At 40.2% G+C, this 21604-nt stretch overlaps 1 protein-coding gene across 1 annotated transcript in view; it reads left to right on the forward strand.

Annotated features, from left to right (window-relative positions):
• Positions 1-21604, forward strand: part of SDK1 (sidekick cell adhesion molecule 1) — a 422744-nt gene that overhangs the window by 282136 nt on the left and 119004 nt on the right. Inside the window, exons 13-17 of the mRNA XM_009320033.1 lie at positions 453-629; positions 9363-9499; positions 16171-16318; positions 17143-17283; positions 20830-21011. Coding sequence (XP_009318308.1) covers positions 453-629; positions 9363-9499; positions 16171-16318; positions 17143-17283; positions 20830-21011 — 785 coding nt within the window. The remainder of the gene's footprint in view (positions 1-452; positions 630-9362; positions 9500-16170; positions 16319-17142; positions 17284-20829; positions 21012-21604) is intronic.

Consider the following 21604-nt stretch of genomic DNA (forward strand, 5'->3'; position numbering starts at 1 on the left):
AAGACGGGTAGATGAGGCGCTTAGGGACACGGTTTAGTAGGCATGGTGGTGTTGGGTTGACGGTTGGACTCGATGATCTTGGAGGTCTCTTCCAACCTTAATGATTCTATGATTCTATAACACCTCAGCTGTTAACTTCAGAGTATGATGTTCTAGTTTAAAATGCTGACGAAGGTGGACTTTAGAACTTGGGTGTGAGTACTTCACCTTTTCCATGTAAAATATATAGTATTGTTTATTAAATATATAGTAACTTGGATGCAATTACATTTCTCATTCTGACCACTGATCTGAAACTAGAATTTGTAAAAGGCACTGTTCCTGAAAGTAACTGTAGGGCCCTGTCATTTTTAACGTGTGATTATAGAAACTTATATCTTATTGCACAGTTCAGATAAATCTGTTTTGAAGTTCTTGTGAGTAATTGTTAACTGAAGCATTGTAATACTCAGGTATGTTTGGAAGAAGGACAGTGTTGTAATAAATCCATCCAGCAGTTCCAGGATCACAGTAGAGAAAGATGGAACCCTCCTCATCAGCCAGACATGGTCAGGTGACATCGGAGACTACACCTGTGAGGTCATTTCTTTTGGAGGAAATGACTCCAGAACGGCTCGACTAGAAGTGATGTGAGTATTCCATCTTAAATATACACTATGCTTGGTTTCAGATACCCTTGGGCATTTTTCTAGCATTTCATTCTAGGAGATCTGGGAAGTCTGTAAGTTTTTATTTTTGTTGTGGTTTTTTTTTAGGGGAAATTAAGCCTGGCTTATTCCTAATTAAATTGCCTTGAAATGTGTCCTCCCTTTTGCATGCTGCCATGCTGCTTAGACTTCTAAGTAACTGGAGCCTTGGAAGTTACTTCTGAGCAACTGCATCTCTCTGAATCACCATGTGTACGTGTCCATCTGGTTGGGTGATTGAACTCAAGGGATAATGTAAGAAGTTGTTGTCCACCTGAAGCCAGTAACAAGTGGACTGTCACAGGGGAATCTAATTGGACGTGTTCTGTTCAGCTTCATTATCAGTGATCTGAAGGAGGTGTTAGAGTGCATGCTCATCAAGTTTGTAGGTGGCACAAAATGGGTGGGGGACAACTGAGATAAACTCAAGGGGAGAACCACCATTCAGAGGGACCTAGATAGGCTGAGAAATGGGCCAACAGGAACCTTATGAAATTCAGCAAGGATAAATGCAATGTCCGCATCGGGGGAGGAATAACCTTTTGCAGTAATGCGGTTTGGGCACTGACTGGCCAGTAGCAGTTCTGCTGGAAAGAACCTGGGGATCTTGGTCAACAGCAGCTGAACATGAGCCAGCTGCGTGCCCTGGCAACAAAAAAGGCTAACAGCATCCTGGGCTGTGTTAACATGAGCATAATAGTTTGACGAACATGATTACCCCCTTTGATTTGACACTTATTAGTCTACATCTGGAATACTGTCTCCAGTTTTCAAGACCAGACTGGGTAAACAGGTCTGATCTCATGGCTGACCCTGCTTTGAGCAGGAGGTTGGATCAGAGACCTCCTGAGGTCCCTTCCAACCTGAATCCTTTTGTCATCCCATGCTGTAGGGCTTTTCCATAAAGCCCAGGTGGTGTGTTGTGATGCCAAGGTTATAAGAAAATATTTTCCTACTTTTAGTATTTTTTTTCTCTGTTAAACATATATCAGAATAGCTGGTCCCTGAACAGGCATTGCTTACTCTTGCATTCTCTTTGTACATAGTTTTTCAGGGGAAAAATATTTTTATGTATGCCTTTCTGTATTCCTAAGGATCTTTAAAAATAAAAACAAGAAAATGTTTAAAGTGCAGTTCAGTTCTGAAAAAGGATTAGAAAAATGTCATTACAAGGTTCCATATTTTCTATTTTTGTCATTCCACTGGGGTGAAGTGCACTTCCATTTTATTTTTATCACTGAAAGCAACAACTGTGGTTTTGGTACATGTGTGGTGCAGATCAAATGTATAAGAAGGTAATGTTTTATGTAGACTTTTTTTATTTATTTGAGTAGTGCCGCATGCTTTAATTTAACTAAAATTGCATCTGTTTCTGCTGGTCATGCCTGATCTCTCCGAGAAGATGGCAACTTCTGCTGTTGGCAGTGTAATGAGTTCACCTCTGAGATTTGCTATGCGGAGGGCTGTTTGATACAGCCTTATTCTGACAGTGCCAAGGCTAGATCAGATCCCCATTTTCAGAGAGTGGTCATACGTTCTTTCTCTAATTAAGCACTCCTCAGCTCTCCTCCCGGAGTGCATTTTACTGCTGGTTTGAATCCAAAAGCAGAAGACAATTCAAAATATATTGCTACTATATAACCATACTTGCTTTTCTCTGAGGCAGTTTTTGAATGGAGGGCAGAAAATCATGGAGAAAAGACTGAAAAGAATGTTAAAATCTGGACTCTGAAGCAAAGCTATAAATATGTGCTAAACACTTCAGCAGTCTGAGCATTTCTTAATCCTAAATAGCAAAAGATGCCCTATGCAACCCAGTACAGCACAGCAGGTGTATTTACTTGCAGTTGCCCATTGGCCAGTGAGGAATAATTTTATACTCCATAAAACTCAGGCTAGAAGTTAGCTGGGAGAGGTACATCTCGTGTACATTGCTGAGGCTGCCTTTCTTGCAGCCCAGCTTGTTCCAGTTGTATTGGCTGGGACTGGCTGTTACTCCTGTATCTCTGCTTCCTCCAATGTTCTGTTGCTGATTGCCTACCACCTGTTTTTCCTGGAGGAATTAAAGAAAAATATCAGACCCACTCTTTTAGAGGACTTCGGTAACTGATAAGTCACTCAATCATACCTTGAATTGTGACATTTTATTTCAAAGTAGTGCTGCAGGTAGTGCAATAATGCCAAAAAACATCACATTCCTTTGCAGCTTTCATCATTATCATTTGGCTCAGCAGCACAAATCTGTGAGAAATAGAGATACATGATACAACAGAAGTGAAATGAAGAAGAAACTATGTGGAAAGGAAATGTCTGAAGTAAAGCTTAAATTAAATTCTAGCTCGTATACGAATGACAGATCTATAACATTCCCTATTCTCCCAGATAATTCTCTTGTGCAGAACATTAACAAACAGGGCATGTACATTCCCATCGATGAGCACTTACACTTCAGTGCCTTGAGTACCACTAATGTCAGACAAATGTTCAAAGGAGACCTCTCAACCAATTACAGACCGGAGCAGTCTACCAATGGATAATATCCTAGCCTACCTAGCTTTATTTGACAACTCCAGTTGTCTCACCGCCGTTTTTCCCCCAGGAACCAGCATGTCCCTCCTCTACCTCTAGGCATGTCGAGGGAAATTTCCAAAGGCACAAATAAGTTTGTTACTGATTTCTATTCAAACTGATTCAATTCAAAACCAGTGACCTTCAGGGTGACCTTCAGTTGTTTAATCTCTGAGTGGTCTGGTTTTCTAACCTGTGAAAAGAAGGAAAGAAAACTCTTCCTTTGCCTTCCCTTGTTGGAAGACAGGCTTGGGGAAAAAGGTACTGTTTCTTGCTAGAAGAACACATGCTGATAGCACAGCATGGTATACATTGGTGGTGCAAGCAGGATGGATCATTTTTCTCAGCACGTCTATGAAGAAATAAAATATTTGAAAAGGAAAGCCAGAAAACTAATGAAGAACTTGCTAAAGTGCAGCCAAAGGTTACTTTGCTCATCAATTTTGCACTGATGGTACTTGGGCACAGAAACTAATTGCTAGTCAAGATACTCTATTCATTCATTTGTCTTCCCTCTAAATGTGTTTATTCTTCATGTACATCACTTGATTTGATTTGCACGAGGTAAAACGTTTGCGAGTGTTGTTTCTCTTCTGCAAGAGAGATTTTAATTTTTTACTTACTATTTTTTTTCTCCTAGCAGAGCTACTCAACTGCAAATACAGAAACATTTGCAGGTCTTTTGATGATGAGCTTGTGCTTCTCTTGCATTCCTCCAAGTCATAGGATTTGTTCCTGAAAATAATTGTATGTTATGAAACATCCCAGCTTCATTTAGCTTACTTTTATAGTCCTGTAAATACCATACTGAAATTCGTATAGAGGAAAAACCGCTTGTTCCTAAAGGTTCATGAGCTGAGTTATCATAATGTATCACTCACCTGATGGGAAACTGTGCTGATTCCAGCTCAAAGTATCCTGAGGGTTCTCAGTGTATATAAAATATGCAGAATTACCACTATCTGTGCCTGATGATACCTGCTGCTCAATATCAGCCTGTCTGCAGTCCATACTAAAGAATCTCTTTGTTGTATGAATGTGACTGAAAAGTATGGTAATGCTGCATTGTTGGAAAATCAAAGCCCTGTACAAGCCTCTGTTATGTCACAACATATAGTAAAGTCTTTTAGGCTCTTTCTCTATGCAAAAATGTGGGGAGGACAATGTAATACAAAAATAGACAATTTATGCCTGGCAGCAAGTTCATCTTCTTTCAGTTCTCTTTCACCAGAGAAAGAACTATTATTGTTCTGCCTTCTTCAAAAGCAGGAGAGGGGAGCTAACCACTTATAATAAAACCCAGCGGGTTGCCAAGAATGCACAGTGTTGCCTTTGTCAATCATTTATACATGAATTTTGATACCCATTTTATTAGAGTATTTGTAATTGCTACTTCTTCCAATTTCTTCCCAATGTATCCCATAAAAAAATAGCTTGATTACTAAAACTAAAATCAGTAAGACCAATGCAGAGTAACAAATCAAAATGACGTCTCATTACAAACTTACCTTCATGTGGACCCCATATCCCTCGGTTCCTACAGCCCATCTCTTCCTTTCTGCAGGGAGTGAAAACAGGAAGGATGTCAAACTTGAAAATATGTTATTCCTTCCTGACTAGAAAGAAAGCTTTTATTTATTTTTCCAAGCTCGCTATTGAGATGTCATCCAAGAAGTAAGGTTCATTGCTGAGTTTCAATGCACTTGATACTCAAAAGAGAAATAGCACCTGGAAATACACTCGGAAATACAATTGTGTCTGTTCATCATTGAAGGTGTATCAGAAATGTAGGTGTTTTTAGCAAAAAGAAAGCATAAAATTCAAAAGTCTTTCCCAAGTCATGTGTAGATTTGAGCTTGTGGTGACCACCAAAATGAAATGAAAATAAATCTGCATGCTCTGGGACTTGGCAAGCCTTTAATTTCAAAATATCCACCTCGTTATAGGCCTGCGAGAGACAAAAAAAGCCTCAAAACTAATGGGTGCGTGGCAAGAATCCTTCCTGTGTTTAGAAATGGGAGAGGATTCTTTTGAAAGAGAAACTGGAAAGTCCCGAGCAACAGATGACGTGTTTCTTAATTTAAAGCATTATAAACTTTTATGAGCAAAGCCATCAGGGCTGAGTGCTTTGTTAGGCTTCCTGCCTCAACTTCTTACCATGTTACCGGGTCTAGCAGATGAACCACCTGCTCCTGCGTAAAACTTGTATGGTGGACCTGATTTAGGAAATCATTTATGAAATAGGAGCAGGGCTTTTTATAAACTGACAAGAAAACTTGTTTAATCTCCCTTGCCTTTTTAGTAATCCCTTCTTCAGTCACAGTCTCTCTAATTACCTGTCGTTGGACCATTTTTTCTCAGAAATCACTTAAACCATGTCTGGTTTATTTCCCTCAACAAATAGTCTGCTTTTAGCTAATTTTATAAAACACACTGTGTTTGCTGAGTGAATTTTTCAGCTGCCCTCTGGCAGTGATGAGCTGACGCAAAACATTAGGGTTTCTGTTTTGAACATGTATCATCTGCAACTAGCTAATATTTCTCTCCTGGTTTGTCACAATGACTTCATGTTCTTTTCTTGCAAATCTGCTATTTTAATTGCTTTGTCGGAGTCCCCTCAGGTCACCATGGTGGTTATGCCATTAACCCTGGGCTTGTCTATCAATTACAGATTTAAAAGTGTCCACATAGGTATTTTGCTATCATACAAAGTAAGTTATGGAAGACTTGCCTCCATGCAACTCTTCAGCATTAGAGGAGTGAGGTCTTAAGATATCCTATATTGAAAAAACCTTCATGTACTTCCTGTTTGGGGATTCAGTGAGTGCGGGGGGGGGGGGGGGGGTGGGGTGGGGAAGATGATAATGCTGGAATTAAACTTCCAGTGTCCGATCAAGGGCTGTTCTGCATCCTGGGTGTTACTGTACTAAACCTCATCCACCTTCTTGGTGTATCAGAAGTTGAGCAGTTCTAGTCTGAGGTCCTTCTCATCCTGAAGAAGGATTGAAACTACCATTCCCTGCAATGATTTCTTGGATGTTAACAGCAAGGAAAAGTAATTCTCTTAAAGGTAAAAAAGAAGCAATGATCTCTTTTGGGAACGTGGATATTCATGATGGTGGTAGAGGTCTCATTTATCATCCCTTCCACACAGTATGTGGTAGCAAATGAGAAGGGGACAAAGTGTAAGTGCTTGCTAAATTAAGAATTACTATTTATTAGTCTCTACTTTTGTATACTACAAAGAGAGAAGTACACTTCTGTGCTGAAATGTCTTTGTAGTTTTAAATATTTATTTCTGTCCAGGTGTGTTTCTTAGGCACTTGTTATGTCTGCCTTGAGGGATTTAAATCTGTAAGCACCATCTGTTGCTGTTTGGTGTGGACACATGGCTAAAGAATATGATATTAGTGGAGAAAGGTGTACTGTATGGCTGCTGCAGCTCATGCTACTCAATCTCTGTCTGAACAGAAAGTGCCCGTTTCCTTCACGCTGCTGACTGATTACCATTTTGTGTCAATCTAAGAGAATAATCAACTAAACCCAAATCCTAAACACCCCCCCCCCATTTAAACACAGTTTGTGCTTTAAAAAACATGAAAAAGGGAATGTCCCCTCTCCTCCAAAGTGTTCTGAGACTTGTACTCTAAGAAAGAGAGACTGAGCTGTAAAGTCTTTCTTAGTCACGTAGCCTCTGTCCTCAAACGAGTTGTTAATCCAACCCTTCTAAATGTATGGGGAGACAAGCTTAGCTAGTAAATGTACACCCTGGAAATATCCTTAATATATTCCAGGAGTGTTTGTTTAGTTCCCAGAAAAGGAGTTACATGGGGAGAAGTTTGCTGTGAGCTCCCCCTCAGCCATCCCTCCTACATTGCTCCCTGTGTGAGCATCGTCTTCTGGAAGAAGCTGAAGCCACAGCCCATCTCTGACCTCTTCTCCATAGGGCCTGGTGATAAATGAAGTGGGGACTGGGACTTCCATGAGCCATGTCACAACAAGACACTTTACTCTCTTTCCTTCAGTAATTTCCTCTGCCAGCTTAATCACAAAAACACTTTTCCAACCAGCTTGCTTAGGACATAATGATAAATTGTAGTGGAGGTTTAATGCCTATTGTAATTTAATGTTTCATTCAAAATTAAGTAGCACACTCCTGTAGTCCCTGGTTAAATGGCCATATCTTAAACCCCCACTCCACACTTTTCAAATCACAGGCTTATTCTGCCATTTTGTCTTGCAGGCCGGCTGCCCTCCTACTTTTTTTCCAGGTCTCCCCTCTTCCCTAACCTTGTTCATCGAAAATTTTGCAGTGCTCTGTTCAAACTCTGCTTCTGTTGGGCCCATACACACTCCTTCCTGTGCCTGATGTTTCTTCTAGCCTAAAACTAACCGTGTCTTAGCTGTCCGTGCATCAGAAGTCTGGAGCTTGGTTGGTGCATGCCCAGACCTAAGTGAGAGCACAGTCAGCCTAAACTCCTCATAATCAAGGCATCTTGAGCGAGTGATTTAATGAAGTTAAGATCTGAATCACACCCTGAGGTGTCATTCCATGTTTACTACAGAGAGAGCCTGCGGTGACCATGCTGCTAATTTGGTTAGGCGTTTCAAGTGAAATGAGATGAGACTTTGAGTCTCAGGTTTAGCCTTAGGAAGCATCAACCCTTCTAGCCTACAGAGAGGTGGGCAGGTGAGTGTCTTCCGCTTGTGTTGTCTCATTATCTGTGTGTTTTTCTTGCCACTCTTTGGCTTTTCCAGCAACCTTTTTTTTTTTTTTTGCATTAACTCTACAGCATGTAGCCATCATAAACACGTAAACAAAAGCATACACAGTTTTAACAGAAAAATAAAAAAACTATTGTCTGGCTCTCCATATGCTCCTCAGTCTTCCAGTAGAAACCCAAATCCAGGACATATTTATTGTTCTGGCTTAAAGCCAGAGTCTGTATTTACTTTTGTGAGTGGCTAAGGAGTCATGGTTTTTAAATAACTGTAAGCCTTCAGTAGCATGATACATTACAACCAGAAATTACTACATTTTTAAATTAAGCATGTGAAGCACCCTTGTGGCTCTCTGCTCTGGTCAGAGCAGATTAGCAGTGGTGCATGCTGAGGAAGGGTTACCCTCCGCCTTCCTGGGGAGGAGCAGTAGATTGAATGGGTGAAAACTGGTCCTCCTTGCTTTTCTTTCACTATCTGAGGTCCTTGTTCTCCTTAGGAGCCAGGATGATAAGGAGCAGAAATCAGGCTCAAATATAATGGCAGAAGGGCTCTTATCACTTAATACAGATCAGCATTTAAGGGATGCAGCAGAATTTAGTTTCTCACTGCACTGTGCAGCCTCTGACTTTCAGCCAATGAGTACAAATGAAATGTTTTTCCACAAATCGCCTGTATGTGGAGAAATTACACATTTTAATCGAGCTGCTGTTTTATTTTTGTTTTTTAATGATTCATTTTGTATTTTCATGGGGTTTCTGCAGGCATTTTCACTACATTTTCTAGTTGGGTGCTTCCAAAAAAATCCTTATTATAGGAAGGAAAGATTCTACCCATGACAGGATAAGCCTGAATCCACGAGTAAATCAAGCTATTCTGTAGCCTAAGAATACATATGGTAATTTTGATTAGTAGCTCTATATGGATAGTGTCAATGTCTTCTGCTTCCTTGAGTATGAAAAATTCCATGTTGAATCATATCTCCCATGTGTTTTACTGTTTATATGTATTACTGCTGTCACATTGCTAGGTCATCATCATAAGAAGGGGAAAAAAGTGAGAGAGGGAATTTATTGACCAACTTGTGTCAATCAAACACAGTATGAAAATTGGCTTTTTTCCACATTTAACAACATTTCCATTAGCTGTTCTAAGCATCAGCCTTGGGACTTTCAGCATAACTTTTTTTTTCCCAAATAGGATAAAATTGTGAAGAATTCAGAGATGTCTTTCATTTATTTAATTGTACAATAGCTGCTGGTAGTTTTATATCTATCATCATACAAGTCTGATGTCGTCTGTTTTTAACTGCCTGTAAGACTGTAGCTGAATGAAACATAGATTGATTTTTCTGTGCTGTTTTTTCTCCCTTTCTCTTTTCCTTAACAGCGAGCTGCCTCATTCCCCTCAGAATCTTCTGGCCACTCTAAATTCCTCATACAGCCGCAGCGTGATGCTCTCCTGGGTGCGTCCCTTTGATGGAAACAGCCCTGTTCTCTACTACATGGTCGAGCTCTCTGAGAACAGTGAGTAAAGTCAAATATGTTTCAACCTCATGTTCTTCTTAATTATTCAGCCTTCTTTGAGACTCACCTTTCACCAGAGCTACTAACCAAATGTTACTGTTGTTTGCTAAATGAGAGACAGTGTGCACGAAGAGGAAGCCCTGGGTTTTACGCTCAACTATTTGCACGCTGAAAGAGTTAACAAAAAGAGGCCTGAGATGGTTGAATTGTCATACAGGAAAGCCTTAGGTCCACCTCCAGCATTGCCAGCTAGACTTGAGGCACAACAGCTCATTTGTCAGTGCTTCTATTCGACATCTGTAAAATAGCAGTAGTCACATTTCATTTCTTCCCATTGTTGCCTTTTGCTCTGGGTTCATCAATATCCTGATGCATTTAGAGCCCCAATTTTACCTGCAAAATGCAGGCAGTATGACAATATAAGGAACCAATGGCCTGTCAGAGGAACAGACTTGGATGTCAATAGGAGCTACTATCTTACCTTTATATGGGTTCATATATTTTCTCTGCTTTCCCCAGGTTATCATTTTACACCCTTCTTTTAGGTAGGTGATTGAGGATGCTTAACCGTAAGATATCCAAATATCTAGCTTCCTGGGTTACAAACCTGGTCATTGTGAATTGCCACTTCTCACAGTTTTGTCATGCTGCATGTCTGGTCCTTTGTGGCTCTCAGTTTGGGAGGTTATTCAGGGACAGTGCTAATGCCTCTTTAGCAGTTGATGGAAAGATGAGGTTATATGGAAATTGGTCACCTTGGCGATACTTTCTAATCTCTGTCACACTAGGAGCTGGAAATTCAAGCCTAACAATTGATTCTTGATGAAAAAATTAAGAGCATCACTTTTTCTGACATGTGGAAATTAGCCACTGCATAACTGAATGTGAAACAGTCCTGATTTCTGATTATCTAGAGAGTAGCATTTTGTTTTGCCACACAGGGCTTGAGATGAAACTTGAGCTTCAGATCACATACAACCCTTTTGCTTTGCAGCCTGGAGTGCATAACTTTTCAGATGTGGAGGTCCCAGAACTGATGATCTTGACATCTGTTAAGCAAAGTGCAGTTTTCTAATCCTAGCAGAAATCCCAAGTCATGCCCAGGACTGCTGTCCTTAAAACAGTTCTTTTTGAGCAAAGACCTCCTGATCTTTTTGTAACAAATGACTCAGAAAACTCAGTGTTCTGCACTCACACCCCCTCTCTACCTTTTATTCACCACCACCTTTTTTATTGTCACTCTTCTCTCCTTCCCCTCCTGTCGACTACAGGCCAGTAACTGCCTTTTTGCTTTTCCTTACCCGTTCTTTCACCCAAGGACGTTACCCTTGTGTTTCATGTTTCCCAGTGGCTTTAATGAAGACAAGCTAATAAACTCCCAGTCTGGGAACATGATGCAAAGATACTAGAGCTGTATTTACAAAGAGGCAGCACGGGGCTGGCAGAACCTATGCACTTGGGTCCTGCACTGGGCTGCATTGACTGGGAAGAGTCACTAAAAGAGGAGGCAGCTCACTCAGTGCCAGAAGTTTGAAAGGTCTCCAAGTGCCTTTCTAGCAAGGATGCTTTGCAATTGTTCTAGTATAGGAATGGGGTAAATGTGCCATCATTTTGAAAATGCTGTAATTAATTCACTGAAATTTGTAGAAGGCTCTGCAAAAATCAACAATAGTTCCTCAGAAATCATGCAGACAATCCCTGAGAACTCCACAGGATCCTGTGAAGCCTTGCTCACTCCATGATAGATCCAATAATTTCGGCTGATGGCATTGCAATCTACCACTGAGAGAGTCTCATTATCACAAATCATAGGTATATGTACTTCAGCAAGCTTGCAGCTGCAAAAACCAAATACAGACCAGGACTGTTGTGAATTGAGCATCTTAACTCCCAGAAATATTCTGGATCTTGCTGTCCTTTCAGTTTTCATCTTTATTTACTTTGCTTTTATGTATAGTCTCTAAAGGGTTACTCAGAGAAGTAGGACAGGGAGGAATCTAAACCCTTGAATATTCCACTGTTGCTGTTCTCTCTCATTTCGTATATTATTGCTCAGCTTTACAGATGCCAACAGAATAGTGGAACAATGTCAACAGTGGCTTTGGTTTGGAAAGCTGTCTTGTTTTGTTTTTTATTTTCTTGAAGTGTTTGTTTTTTAGAGTTGTTTTGATCTCAGTAGCGTGTGCTTAATATTTAGTTTCTACAGACCTCCTACTCCTTTGGAAAACACCACCTTTCCTTTGTTCCCCCCCATCCCAAGCGGCGTTTGTGAATGAAGCTGACATTTGATCTTGTGTAGCTATAGTTTTGTCTGATACGACTGTGCAGAATCTCTCTTTGCTTTTCAAAGAAAACTTCAGGTTTTCTGTTGGTCTCCTTTGTGCCACAGAAAGAGCAACTGTCAAGGAGTCAGCATATGCCCTCCGTGAGCTCGTGCGCTTGCGTCTGTATCTCTTGCAGCAGCAGTGCAATATGCTTAACATCCTAACCCCCGTTTGCTTTCATACATGTAAGGGTTAGGGAGGGACATCAGAATTGTGATTTATGTTCCAGTTAGTGAAGCTGCACAGGAGACTTTGTTCTTAGTTCAGTGGAGTTTTAATACATGGGTTTTGCTTTGCAGTTACAGGTACCAAAACACAGCCTAGTTCTGTTAATTTTTTTAGCTGTTTTGCTTTGAGTAATTTCCTAATAGCTTTAGGATCCATTGTACGTTTTGAAGCCTGTACCGTAAATGAATACATAATAACAATATCTGTTTCAGAGAAATAGCTGAAATGGGTTCAAAATAATGAGTGTAAATTTCAGGGGACGAATTACTAGCTGCATTAGAGAGAGGCGTGTCACTCCACCTGGCATGGATTAGAACTCCTTTTCATTAATATAAATTCAGAAAAGAGATATAAAAACCTTATTTGATTAGAGGAAAAAACAGTGGCAAAGCACGCACATAAATTGCTGGAAATATGAACAACTCTAGTCACTGAGTCACCTAATTTTTAAAATGAATGTATTTGGCACAACGCAATAATTCTCAAATTAGAAGTATTCACAGTAGACCGTGTCTGTGGGTGACTTGAGACATATGGCCTTAAACATTTGGGGGCAAATTTATGACCTAATTTGAAAAACACAGTTCCAGGGAAACACAGTCATTAAGTATTCCTGCCCACACAGAGCCAGGAATGTGAACCTGCTTTTGAAATAGGATTTTCAAATAAGTAGTACCATGCGTTGCTGTCATTGGCACTAATATAATTTTTGGATGTTTCATGACCTGTTTAGCCCTGTTGCAATATACCTAGGAATTCCAATGAAGTATCTTCATGGGGTTAGAAGGGGATATGCTTATTTTATTCCAAAGAGGTTTAGATTTCAGGGATTAATCAAAAATTGTTCCGAATAGTCTTTTATCTAGAAGAAATGAATTAATCCTTAAAGAATCCTGCTGAGTACAATTAAGATAAAAGCCCATTTTTGTTTTATTGTATTCTGGGATATCTGTGCTGTGTGACGTAATGATATAACTCAGATTCATCACGTTGTGCCGATGAGGAGGTAATAAAGCTCCCATGAAAAGCATCTATACATGCTTAACTTAAAGCCTATGAATTGTCACTGAATTCAGTAGGAATATTCAAATGACAAAAATTGAACACATTGATAAATCTTTGCAAAACTCAAAGTAAAACTATGTTGCTCGTTACAACTGTGACTCAGATCTATACATGATAGTGTTAAAAGATACTTTTCCTCAGGCCACTGGTAGACCTTGTTGAAGTCCTACCAAACAAAGGATGAACCATTTAATTTTTATTTGAACTTTTTGCAATATCATATTGTCACGAAGATTTGAAAGATTAATTCAGTAAACTCCAGCAGTACAGCAAATTCCAATACTACCGTCTCTGCAAAACCCCCTGGAGAAGGAAGGACATGGGAATGTACTCCAAATCTGCAAACATCAGCTTTCTGCAATAGATCTAATCTGTAATATCAAATTAGAAATTAATTTTGAGGAATTTGCAATTAATGCATGAATTGCAAAGGTAGACAGGGAAATATAGAAGAAATGCCTCTTGGTGAGTAACCAGTGTTATTAAACGTAACACAAGTGCATCCAAAAATTCTTGATAGAACAAAAGTAATTTCTAAAACCCCCCAAATCACATTGTAAACTAAAGAGTAGCCTGTGAGATTCTTCGTTTCCAATAAATTAACTTGGAGAGGCAATCAGAGTTAATTCAAAATACCCAGAGTATCCTTAAGACGATATCCAGCTAAACATGGAATTTTTTCAGACAGTAGCAATTACAGTGGAAGAGCAAGCAAGCAAAGCCCAGAGTACGTTCTGGGCAGCTTAAGTTAAATGAAGGATTAGCACAGTCTGTTCGATCTAACAGAGGCTTATTTAATAGTTTGACCTGGCAAGTCTTTTTCACCATGGAGCTTCTCCAGGCTTCCTGGGACAGGCGAGTGACAGTCATCCCTGGAGCAGAAGAGAGTCGGTGTTGAAAATTTTATGGCATGTTTCCGATGTCCAAATTGCTCTTCTCCATGGTAAAACAAGCTTCTGTACAATTCTGGGGTTTGTTGTGTATTTCAGGAGGGAGAACAGCCTTTCGAAATGTGTAGTTTATTGATTGTCAAAAAAAAAGACTTGACATTTAAATTTTAAAGATACTCTGCACACTCACTGTATCCACTGCTCCATGAGTGAGCAAATCCTCCCCAAACCACTTTCCTTTACGAATCAGGGTGCCCAGGAGATGAATAGGCTTCGCTTATATTAGTTTTCAGTTTAATCTCTCTTCCTGCCAGATCTTTTATCTTCCACCAGGAGAAGAAAGAATAAATAAAGTATTCTACAGATGGAGCATATAAACAGAGCAAAGCCCCAAGGTGCTGAAGAGATTAATAGGCCCTGTTGTTGAATCAAAATGCTCACTACATTGAGCTGCTTGGGTTAAGCACTCTCAGGTGATGTTTACACCAGCAGTAAACAAATGAAATGCTCTAGGAAATGGACCACTACCCAAGTAGCTGATGCAGGGGGTATTTCACTCTCTTGTTGGTGTCTGCTCTTCCATTTTCCTCAGGAAGCTGCTTCAGGCAATGTGTTAAGTCAGCCATACCTTAACTTCGGCTACCTTGATTTGTTATTGTGCACTCTGGCTGTAATGAGGTGAACAGTTGTTTGTGAAGTCTCAAGAGAAGCTTGATAAAATTCAGAAGGAAGTAGGCTGCAAAAAACTCCTAACCAATGCTTTTCTAGATAGCATAGGTGTGCTTCCTCTAAGGTCTTCCTAAAAGAAGTTCAACGTTCAGCTAAGATGAATTGCCGTCAAGATCTTGCAGCCGAAGTGACTGTTGGTAAATCATCAGCTGACAAGGATGGAACTTGACTGCCATGCAAATGTCCCTCTCCAGCTTTCCCAGTGTTCTGCTGTGTCAGTTTTCCTGTTAAAAAAGACTTTGTTCTCGGAAAGCCATTACTGGAATAAATATATTTTGAGTAATTCTAAGATGCAGTGTTTATAGCCCAACTGACATCACACCCTAGAGGACTTAAACTTGCTAAGGAATCTGCCAGAAAAGCACTAAATTAGTGGTTTACATCTTGGTGTGAAGTTTAGCAGCCTTCCACATTTGGGACGTCTCATCTTCATTTGCAGGCAGACGTCTAGGTGACCTGCCAGGAGCTGCAATGCACTTCTGATGAGCAACATGCACAGATACATTGCCAAAATTTACAGCTAGTTCCTCAGTAATTTCCAGAAAGTGTTAGTAATTTTGAGCAGGGAGCATGAAAACAGCTGGTATTATTTAAAAACTGAACAAATCTTTAAATTGGCTGATTCCATTGCTGTACTGTTGCAACACAGACCAAATGTCACCTCTCCCTCACTATTTCAGTCATGACTTCGGGGAGAATATGTGACACCAGGCTAGGAAGAAAAGAAGTCAGGATATTTAATTTTCAACATGTTTCATTTCTGACCTCTTTGAAAACTTGAAAATGTAATTTGGGCATCAGAGGCGCTCGGTATGTCAAGTATGTGAACTGACAATGAGGGTTTTATAGTGCTGCCAGGGCTGTTTATACCAGGGAATCTTCCAAGGAAATGATTAGACCAAATGCCATATACTCTCTCTAGAAAAAAAATTGCAGACGTGTAGAATCCGCAGCAGAAGCTTTCTCAGGTCTTACAGCAAAGGGCTGATTTGGCAGAGAGAGTCACGCTTCTACACCTGCTTGCAAGCTGGGTAGGAAGATATTCCAAACTGACTGTGAATTTCATTACAGTCCTTCCACCAGAGCCACTCATGGGTGTGGTGTTGTAATGGCCTGCCAAACAGATGGGTTGTGAAATACACAGCCCATCTGTCTTTATCATGCTTGTTTCCTCTTTTATTAAAATGTTAATGAATATAGTTTTTATTTATTATGCCATGACATGTGCAGCATCACTTTCCAGTAGACAAATGTGCAATCTGCATAACCGTGTGGGCTGACAGGAAGGTTTCTTCTGCCGAAAAGAAACTTCTTCCCAAAGTTCCTCTGAGGAAAACAAGCACAAAGAGCTCTGAGCAATCAGAGGCGTTTTCTCACTTCTGCAGGGCTTTTAACAAGCACTTCCATCTTTTTCACATGTAAATTATTCCGACAGATTCTCCCTGGAAGGTTCACCTATCAAATCTTGACCCAAAGATGACCGGTGTTACTGTGAGCGGACTAACTCCAGCCCGAACTTATCAGTTTAGGGTGTGTGCGGTTAACCAGGTGGGAAAGGGCCAGTACAGCTCTGAGACCAGCAGGTACAGTAAAAATAAATAAAAATAAATATCATCTGTTGTTTGTGAATGAATAAAATAAAGTTATCTTTTGCGCAATAATTGGGGAACGGAGCAGTTAACATTACCCAGGCCTCTGGAGAGTGCTCTGCAGCTGTCAGTAATTGGTGATAATGGCAATTAGAGGATGCAGGATATCAGCACACCATGGGAGAGGTGCCCTCATATTTCCAGAGTATCAGCTGAGCAGAATCTTGGAAATATTTTTTCCTCTTCTGCTAAGCCACAGCAGTTAGCCCGGGAAGGAGTACAGCATTCACCCAATCATTGCAATGTCACTTCTGGAATTCGCCCAGATGCGACATAGAAGGATGGCTTCATCAAATTTAGTTTCAAATGCATCCCCCTTCTGTGAACCAAAGCTTGCTGTGAGCTTGAATTGCAGAACAGCTGAACTCTAAAGGTCTTTTTCAAAATGTAGGAGTTTGATATGAAAAATATTGAAAGAGCTGAAAGAAACAATTTGGAAGGAGTCACAGACACTGGACCTGAGCTCTAACTCATTCAGGCTTGTAATCTTTTTAAAGAGTTGTAGCAGCCTGGGTGATTCAGAGAGAATAAGGTTACCTCAGCTGTCTGTCTTGTTGCTTGCTTAACTGATTTCCTATTATGTTGATTTGTTGTAACTATTTCATGCATGTCTTCAGCAGTTTGATCAGCGTTATATTTCTTTCTAGTGATAAGACTTTGATAAAAGAATCTGGTTCACATGGAGTGGATACATGAAATAGAAATGTTATCTATCCTTTATTTCAACACTCACCTCCATCACATTCTTTTGTACTTAGGTTGATGCTACCTGAGGAGCCCCCCAGTGCCCCACCTAAAAACATAGTGGCCAGTGGGCGCACCAATCAGTCTATCATGGTCCAGTGGCAACCTCCTCCTGAGAGTGAACATAATGGAGTTCTTCATGGGTACATCCTAAGGTAAGTAATTTCCTAACCTGGCAAGTCTGGAGATAGATTTGTGTGTGCATGAGGGAATTCGGAACGGTGTGACTTGAGAGTGTACTCAAAACTATTTCTAATTCCATTAAATATATTAGTCATTATTTACAAATGCTGTGGCTGCCCTGGTTTATTTACAGATGAGAAAACTCCTCTGTTCAAGTGCCACAAGGATGGAGGCACTTAAATTGTAGCCTGTCTATACTAGAGAGTCAGTGAACTGGGGTCTCTGTTAGCTACTCTGCATGGACTGCCTAAGTGGACCAGCTCCCTATGGAGGCTCTCAACATCCAGATAGCTTTTTTCCATTTTCAAAGTGAAGCGAAGCACCGAGTACTAAAAGTGTTCGCATGGGAAGTTGGTACAGTGCAGCCTATGCATTGCAGATGTATATTTGCTTTTTACAATCTCAGCTTCCTGCTAGAAAGTTTAATTAAATTTATCAAAGACACAACAGGGTTCCTGCACTATGGAAGAGCAAGAACAGAATCAATAAACTTCAGTTTTGTGCCAAATAAAATGGAAAGAGGGAATGACAGGTCAGATGCTTCATGGCAGACCTTGATCTGGTTTTGAAAATCAGTCAGTTGAGTAAGATTCTTTGAGCCCCATCTATATTTATTAATGAGAAACGGATTCAGGCAGGTAACTGGGAATCCTGAATATATCCAGTCTTTCTGCTTACACAGGATTTATTATGTTGGAAAGGGTGTTGCCACACTGAGAGACTTTGCAGAGCATTTTCCTTTTGTAGTTTTTTGGGACTCAGTTATTCACTCCTACCCAATTCAACTACGGCTTACTTGCTTATTTGGCATCCTACACATCCTGCAGTGCTAGCAGCCAGCTAGGGCTGCACCTTTAGTAAGAGAGGCATTATCTAAATCAGAGTTTTTGTGGGAAACTCCCAAGCATTGCACCACCCCTGACATATTTCCAAGTGATGGTTACAGCCTATTGTAGGCAGGCTGCTGACACTTTTAATAGTGTCCTCCAGAACTGCTAAAAGACAACTAAATGCTACAGTTTAAATGCCAACATCCTGTTCATGCTGTGCTCCTACTTTTGCTGGCATGGATGGAAATGCTTTTGTGATGTTAAGAGTGTTGGTGAGCTCCCAAAATAGTGCTGGAAAGTTCCTTCTCTCTGCAGGCAGAGTTGAAGTCTGTTAATCTCCCTGTCACCTGCACAGAGCCTGTTACGGTGGTGAGCCACTTGTGCAAGTGCCTGCAGTTTTAAGAGCTGGACTCAGTTTGAAAGCTGAGCCAGTCACCAGTGACAGGTGGGAAAAGGTGCTTTAACTTCTGTCTATAGCTAGAATCTTGTCATGAGACTTGGGTACCTATTTGCACAGGGTACAAGTGTTGCTTGTACAGTTCTTTCCTTCAAATTGGTCTACTCGATGATAGGATTAATTCCTTAGCTATTCCTAATGAGTCTTACCCAGTCTCAGCATTAAGTCCTTTGAGAAAGCAATCCCATAGCCTCCTACTTCTGGCAATCTGTTCTGTTTTCTCCATATAGCGTTTTCCATAATGTTTAACTTAAGTATTTTCTACAGCATCTATTAGCATAATTAATCCCTGTCCTCGCTATAATTTCTCTTTCCATTTTAATAGAGAGTGATCATATTCATTATGCTCAATCTGTGAACATTTTTGATGTCTACATGCTTTGTCTTGACTACAGAGCAGAGAAACCATTTATTCAACAGGAATTTAAGATTATCATATAAAAGCACAACTGTCCCACGTAATAAACCAGGCTGTTCTTCCAAGTCAAATTGTATGGTCACAGCAACGTGCACTGAAGAAAAGTCTTCCTGCACTGATTTCTGTAGAATTAGGGTATAACAAAATGAAAACCACCATGCATCCCAGAGACCCAATGCTCAAGACATGCAAGATACTAAATTGATGGAACACCTGATCTTTAAAAGTGAAGGTGCACTGCACAAGTCGTATGGAGTATACATCAAAGTCCATGGTGGGAAAAATTATGAAGACATGACATTTCTGAACTGGCCTCCTTCCTCTGCCCTTTTTCTCACTGGCAGTATTGCACTTAGAGGACTGCCATGCTAACAGCATAATAGATTAAATCACAGGAGCACTCTACACTGGTGTCTGCTAGGTGTGAGACAAAACATGGCTGCACAAAGAATTGACTTTGCCAGGAAGCATACACCCTTCACAGGAGACGAAAGAAAAAGGTGTAGATATTGCATAAAGTAGGAAAAGATCAAGACATTCAATAAACTCAGGTGAGTTTATTTCCATGTGTATTTCATAAACGGAATCACACCAGTGTAGCATTACAAATATTAAGTATGCCAAAATATGGTCAGGCAAGCAGCTCCTCAGCAGAAAATAGAGGGGTTGTCAGTAATTAAGAACTGATCTCTTTATAACAAGACTTTAGAACAAAATCTATGGCTGAAATACATGAAGTTGTCTAGTCGTGGAAATTGCACCAATTTAACTTAGATGAATTTAAAATCAGACTGTAAGATGTCAATGAAATTGTTCTGTGTCAATAAGCTTTTGGTGATTACTGTGAAGCAAAAGATGAATAAGAGTGTGTGAAAGCTGTGTGGTGAATAAAAATACAGATGTTTCCATATTTGTCTTTTTCATGGAATAGTAATGCCTTGTGCCCCTTACTTGGCCTCCATTTTTCTGATTTTTTTGTGAATTAGCATATTGTAAGTATCCATTGTACCATTTTCCTAAAGGAAGGAAAACAAACAGTATTCACATTCACAGATTTGCAAGGTTTGTTTGTTTGCTGTAATTGAATTCTTCTCCATGCTTTCTTGGCCTAAAGAGACACATCAAAGGGGCTCTGTTTTCTGCAATACAGTTTTTACACGGGAAAATATATTCAGTGTTTCAGCTTCCCATGTCTCAGCAAAAAGTTTGCCAGGGTGTTTACCACTCATCCGTATTTGGTACAGTCCTTCTCCTGGAATTCCAATACTTCACCAGTCTTTCAGTCTCAACTATATTCCATCCTTATTTTAATCATTCTGTGAAGTAAATCCCGGTGGTAGCCAGAGATGGCAATGCCTGAGACTCTAGAAGGTCAGAGCCCTCTGAGCTCTTCCTTTTCAGATTTCAGAAGAGAAGGAAAAAAACATTTCTCAAGCTGATTTACAGCAGCACCCTGATAAAAATCACATCTGGGCTATTTTTTGTACTAAATCACAGCTTCTACTAGACAAGCCACATTTAAAAAGCTGTAATTTTTCTGCAACTGTAAAACAGGATAAAATACCCGTTTTGTTTAGCCCTGAGCATGTAATCTCGGTGAGATCAGATTATAAATACTATAGCAGTCAAACACGATATGGTCTTATCAGGACTTGGTCTGTTCTTTCTGATTATTTTTCATTATTCTCTGTATAATTCTGCTGCAAAAGTTTGCAGGTTGCCTCTTCACAAAGGAAGCTATTTTGCTAGTCAGGATATTTGCTATAATTGATACCATCTAATTAACTAGCAAATTTTTCTTCCCATATGGTAGGTATCGCCTGGCCGGTCTCCCTGGAGAATACCAGTATAAGAACATCACCAGTGCAGAAATTAACTACTGCTTAGTGAAAGACCTGATCATTTGGACCCAGTATGAAATCCAGGTGGCATCTTACAATGGAGCTGGGCTGGGAGCGTTCAGCAGACCTGTGACAGAGTACACTTTACAGGGAGGTGAGCAAATCGGACCAATATATCGTTTATAGTTACAGTTTATAGCAGAGTTTCCTAAGGAAGAGATGCACTCTCCGATAGTCCCACCTAACAGCTTGTAAAATGAACGGTCATTTCAGTCAAATTTGATAGACAGCTTGGGGTAGGAAACACCTACAAATTTCAAATGCCTAAGCAGAGACAAGATGAGACTCTGCTACTATCTCTGTTATAGAAAAAGCTGTGAGTGAATTCAAAAATTATTTATTTTCATTGACCCTTGTGATGACATGTTACCACACTTGCAGGTCAGAGTTGGCCACAGCATAAGTAATAAATAGAAATGCTGAAGAGAGCTGGGGTCCCGTGGAATGGATTTATAGGACGTGTGACAGGCAGGGGCTGAGGTTACTCTGCCAAGAGGGTCAGAGAGAATATGGCAGGGAATTGGGTTTATCGTGCTCAAGACATGCAACATGCCGCGTATGCAATATAGGAGACAAAAGCTCAGTAAACCAGCTGTTTTAGTTCTGATAATCACAGAATACCTTGTCTTAGAAATACGGAATAAATTGTAAGGAAACTGTAGGGAGAGAAATACAGCCTGTGGAGAA

This window comes from Pygoscelis adeliae, unplaced genomic scaffold (assembly GCF_000699105.1).
Source record: "Pygoscelis adeliae isolate BGI_AS28 unplaced genomic scaffold, ASM69910v1 Scaffold242, whole genome shotgun sequence".
Taxonomy (NCBI): Eukaryota; Metazoa; Chordata; class Aves; order Sphenisciformes; family Spheniscidae; genus Pygoscelis; species Pygoscelis adeliae.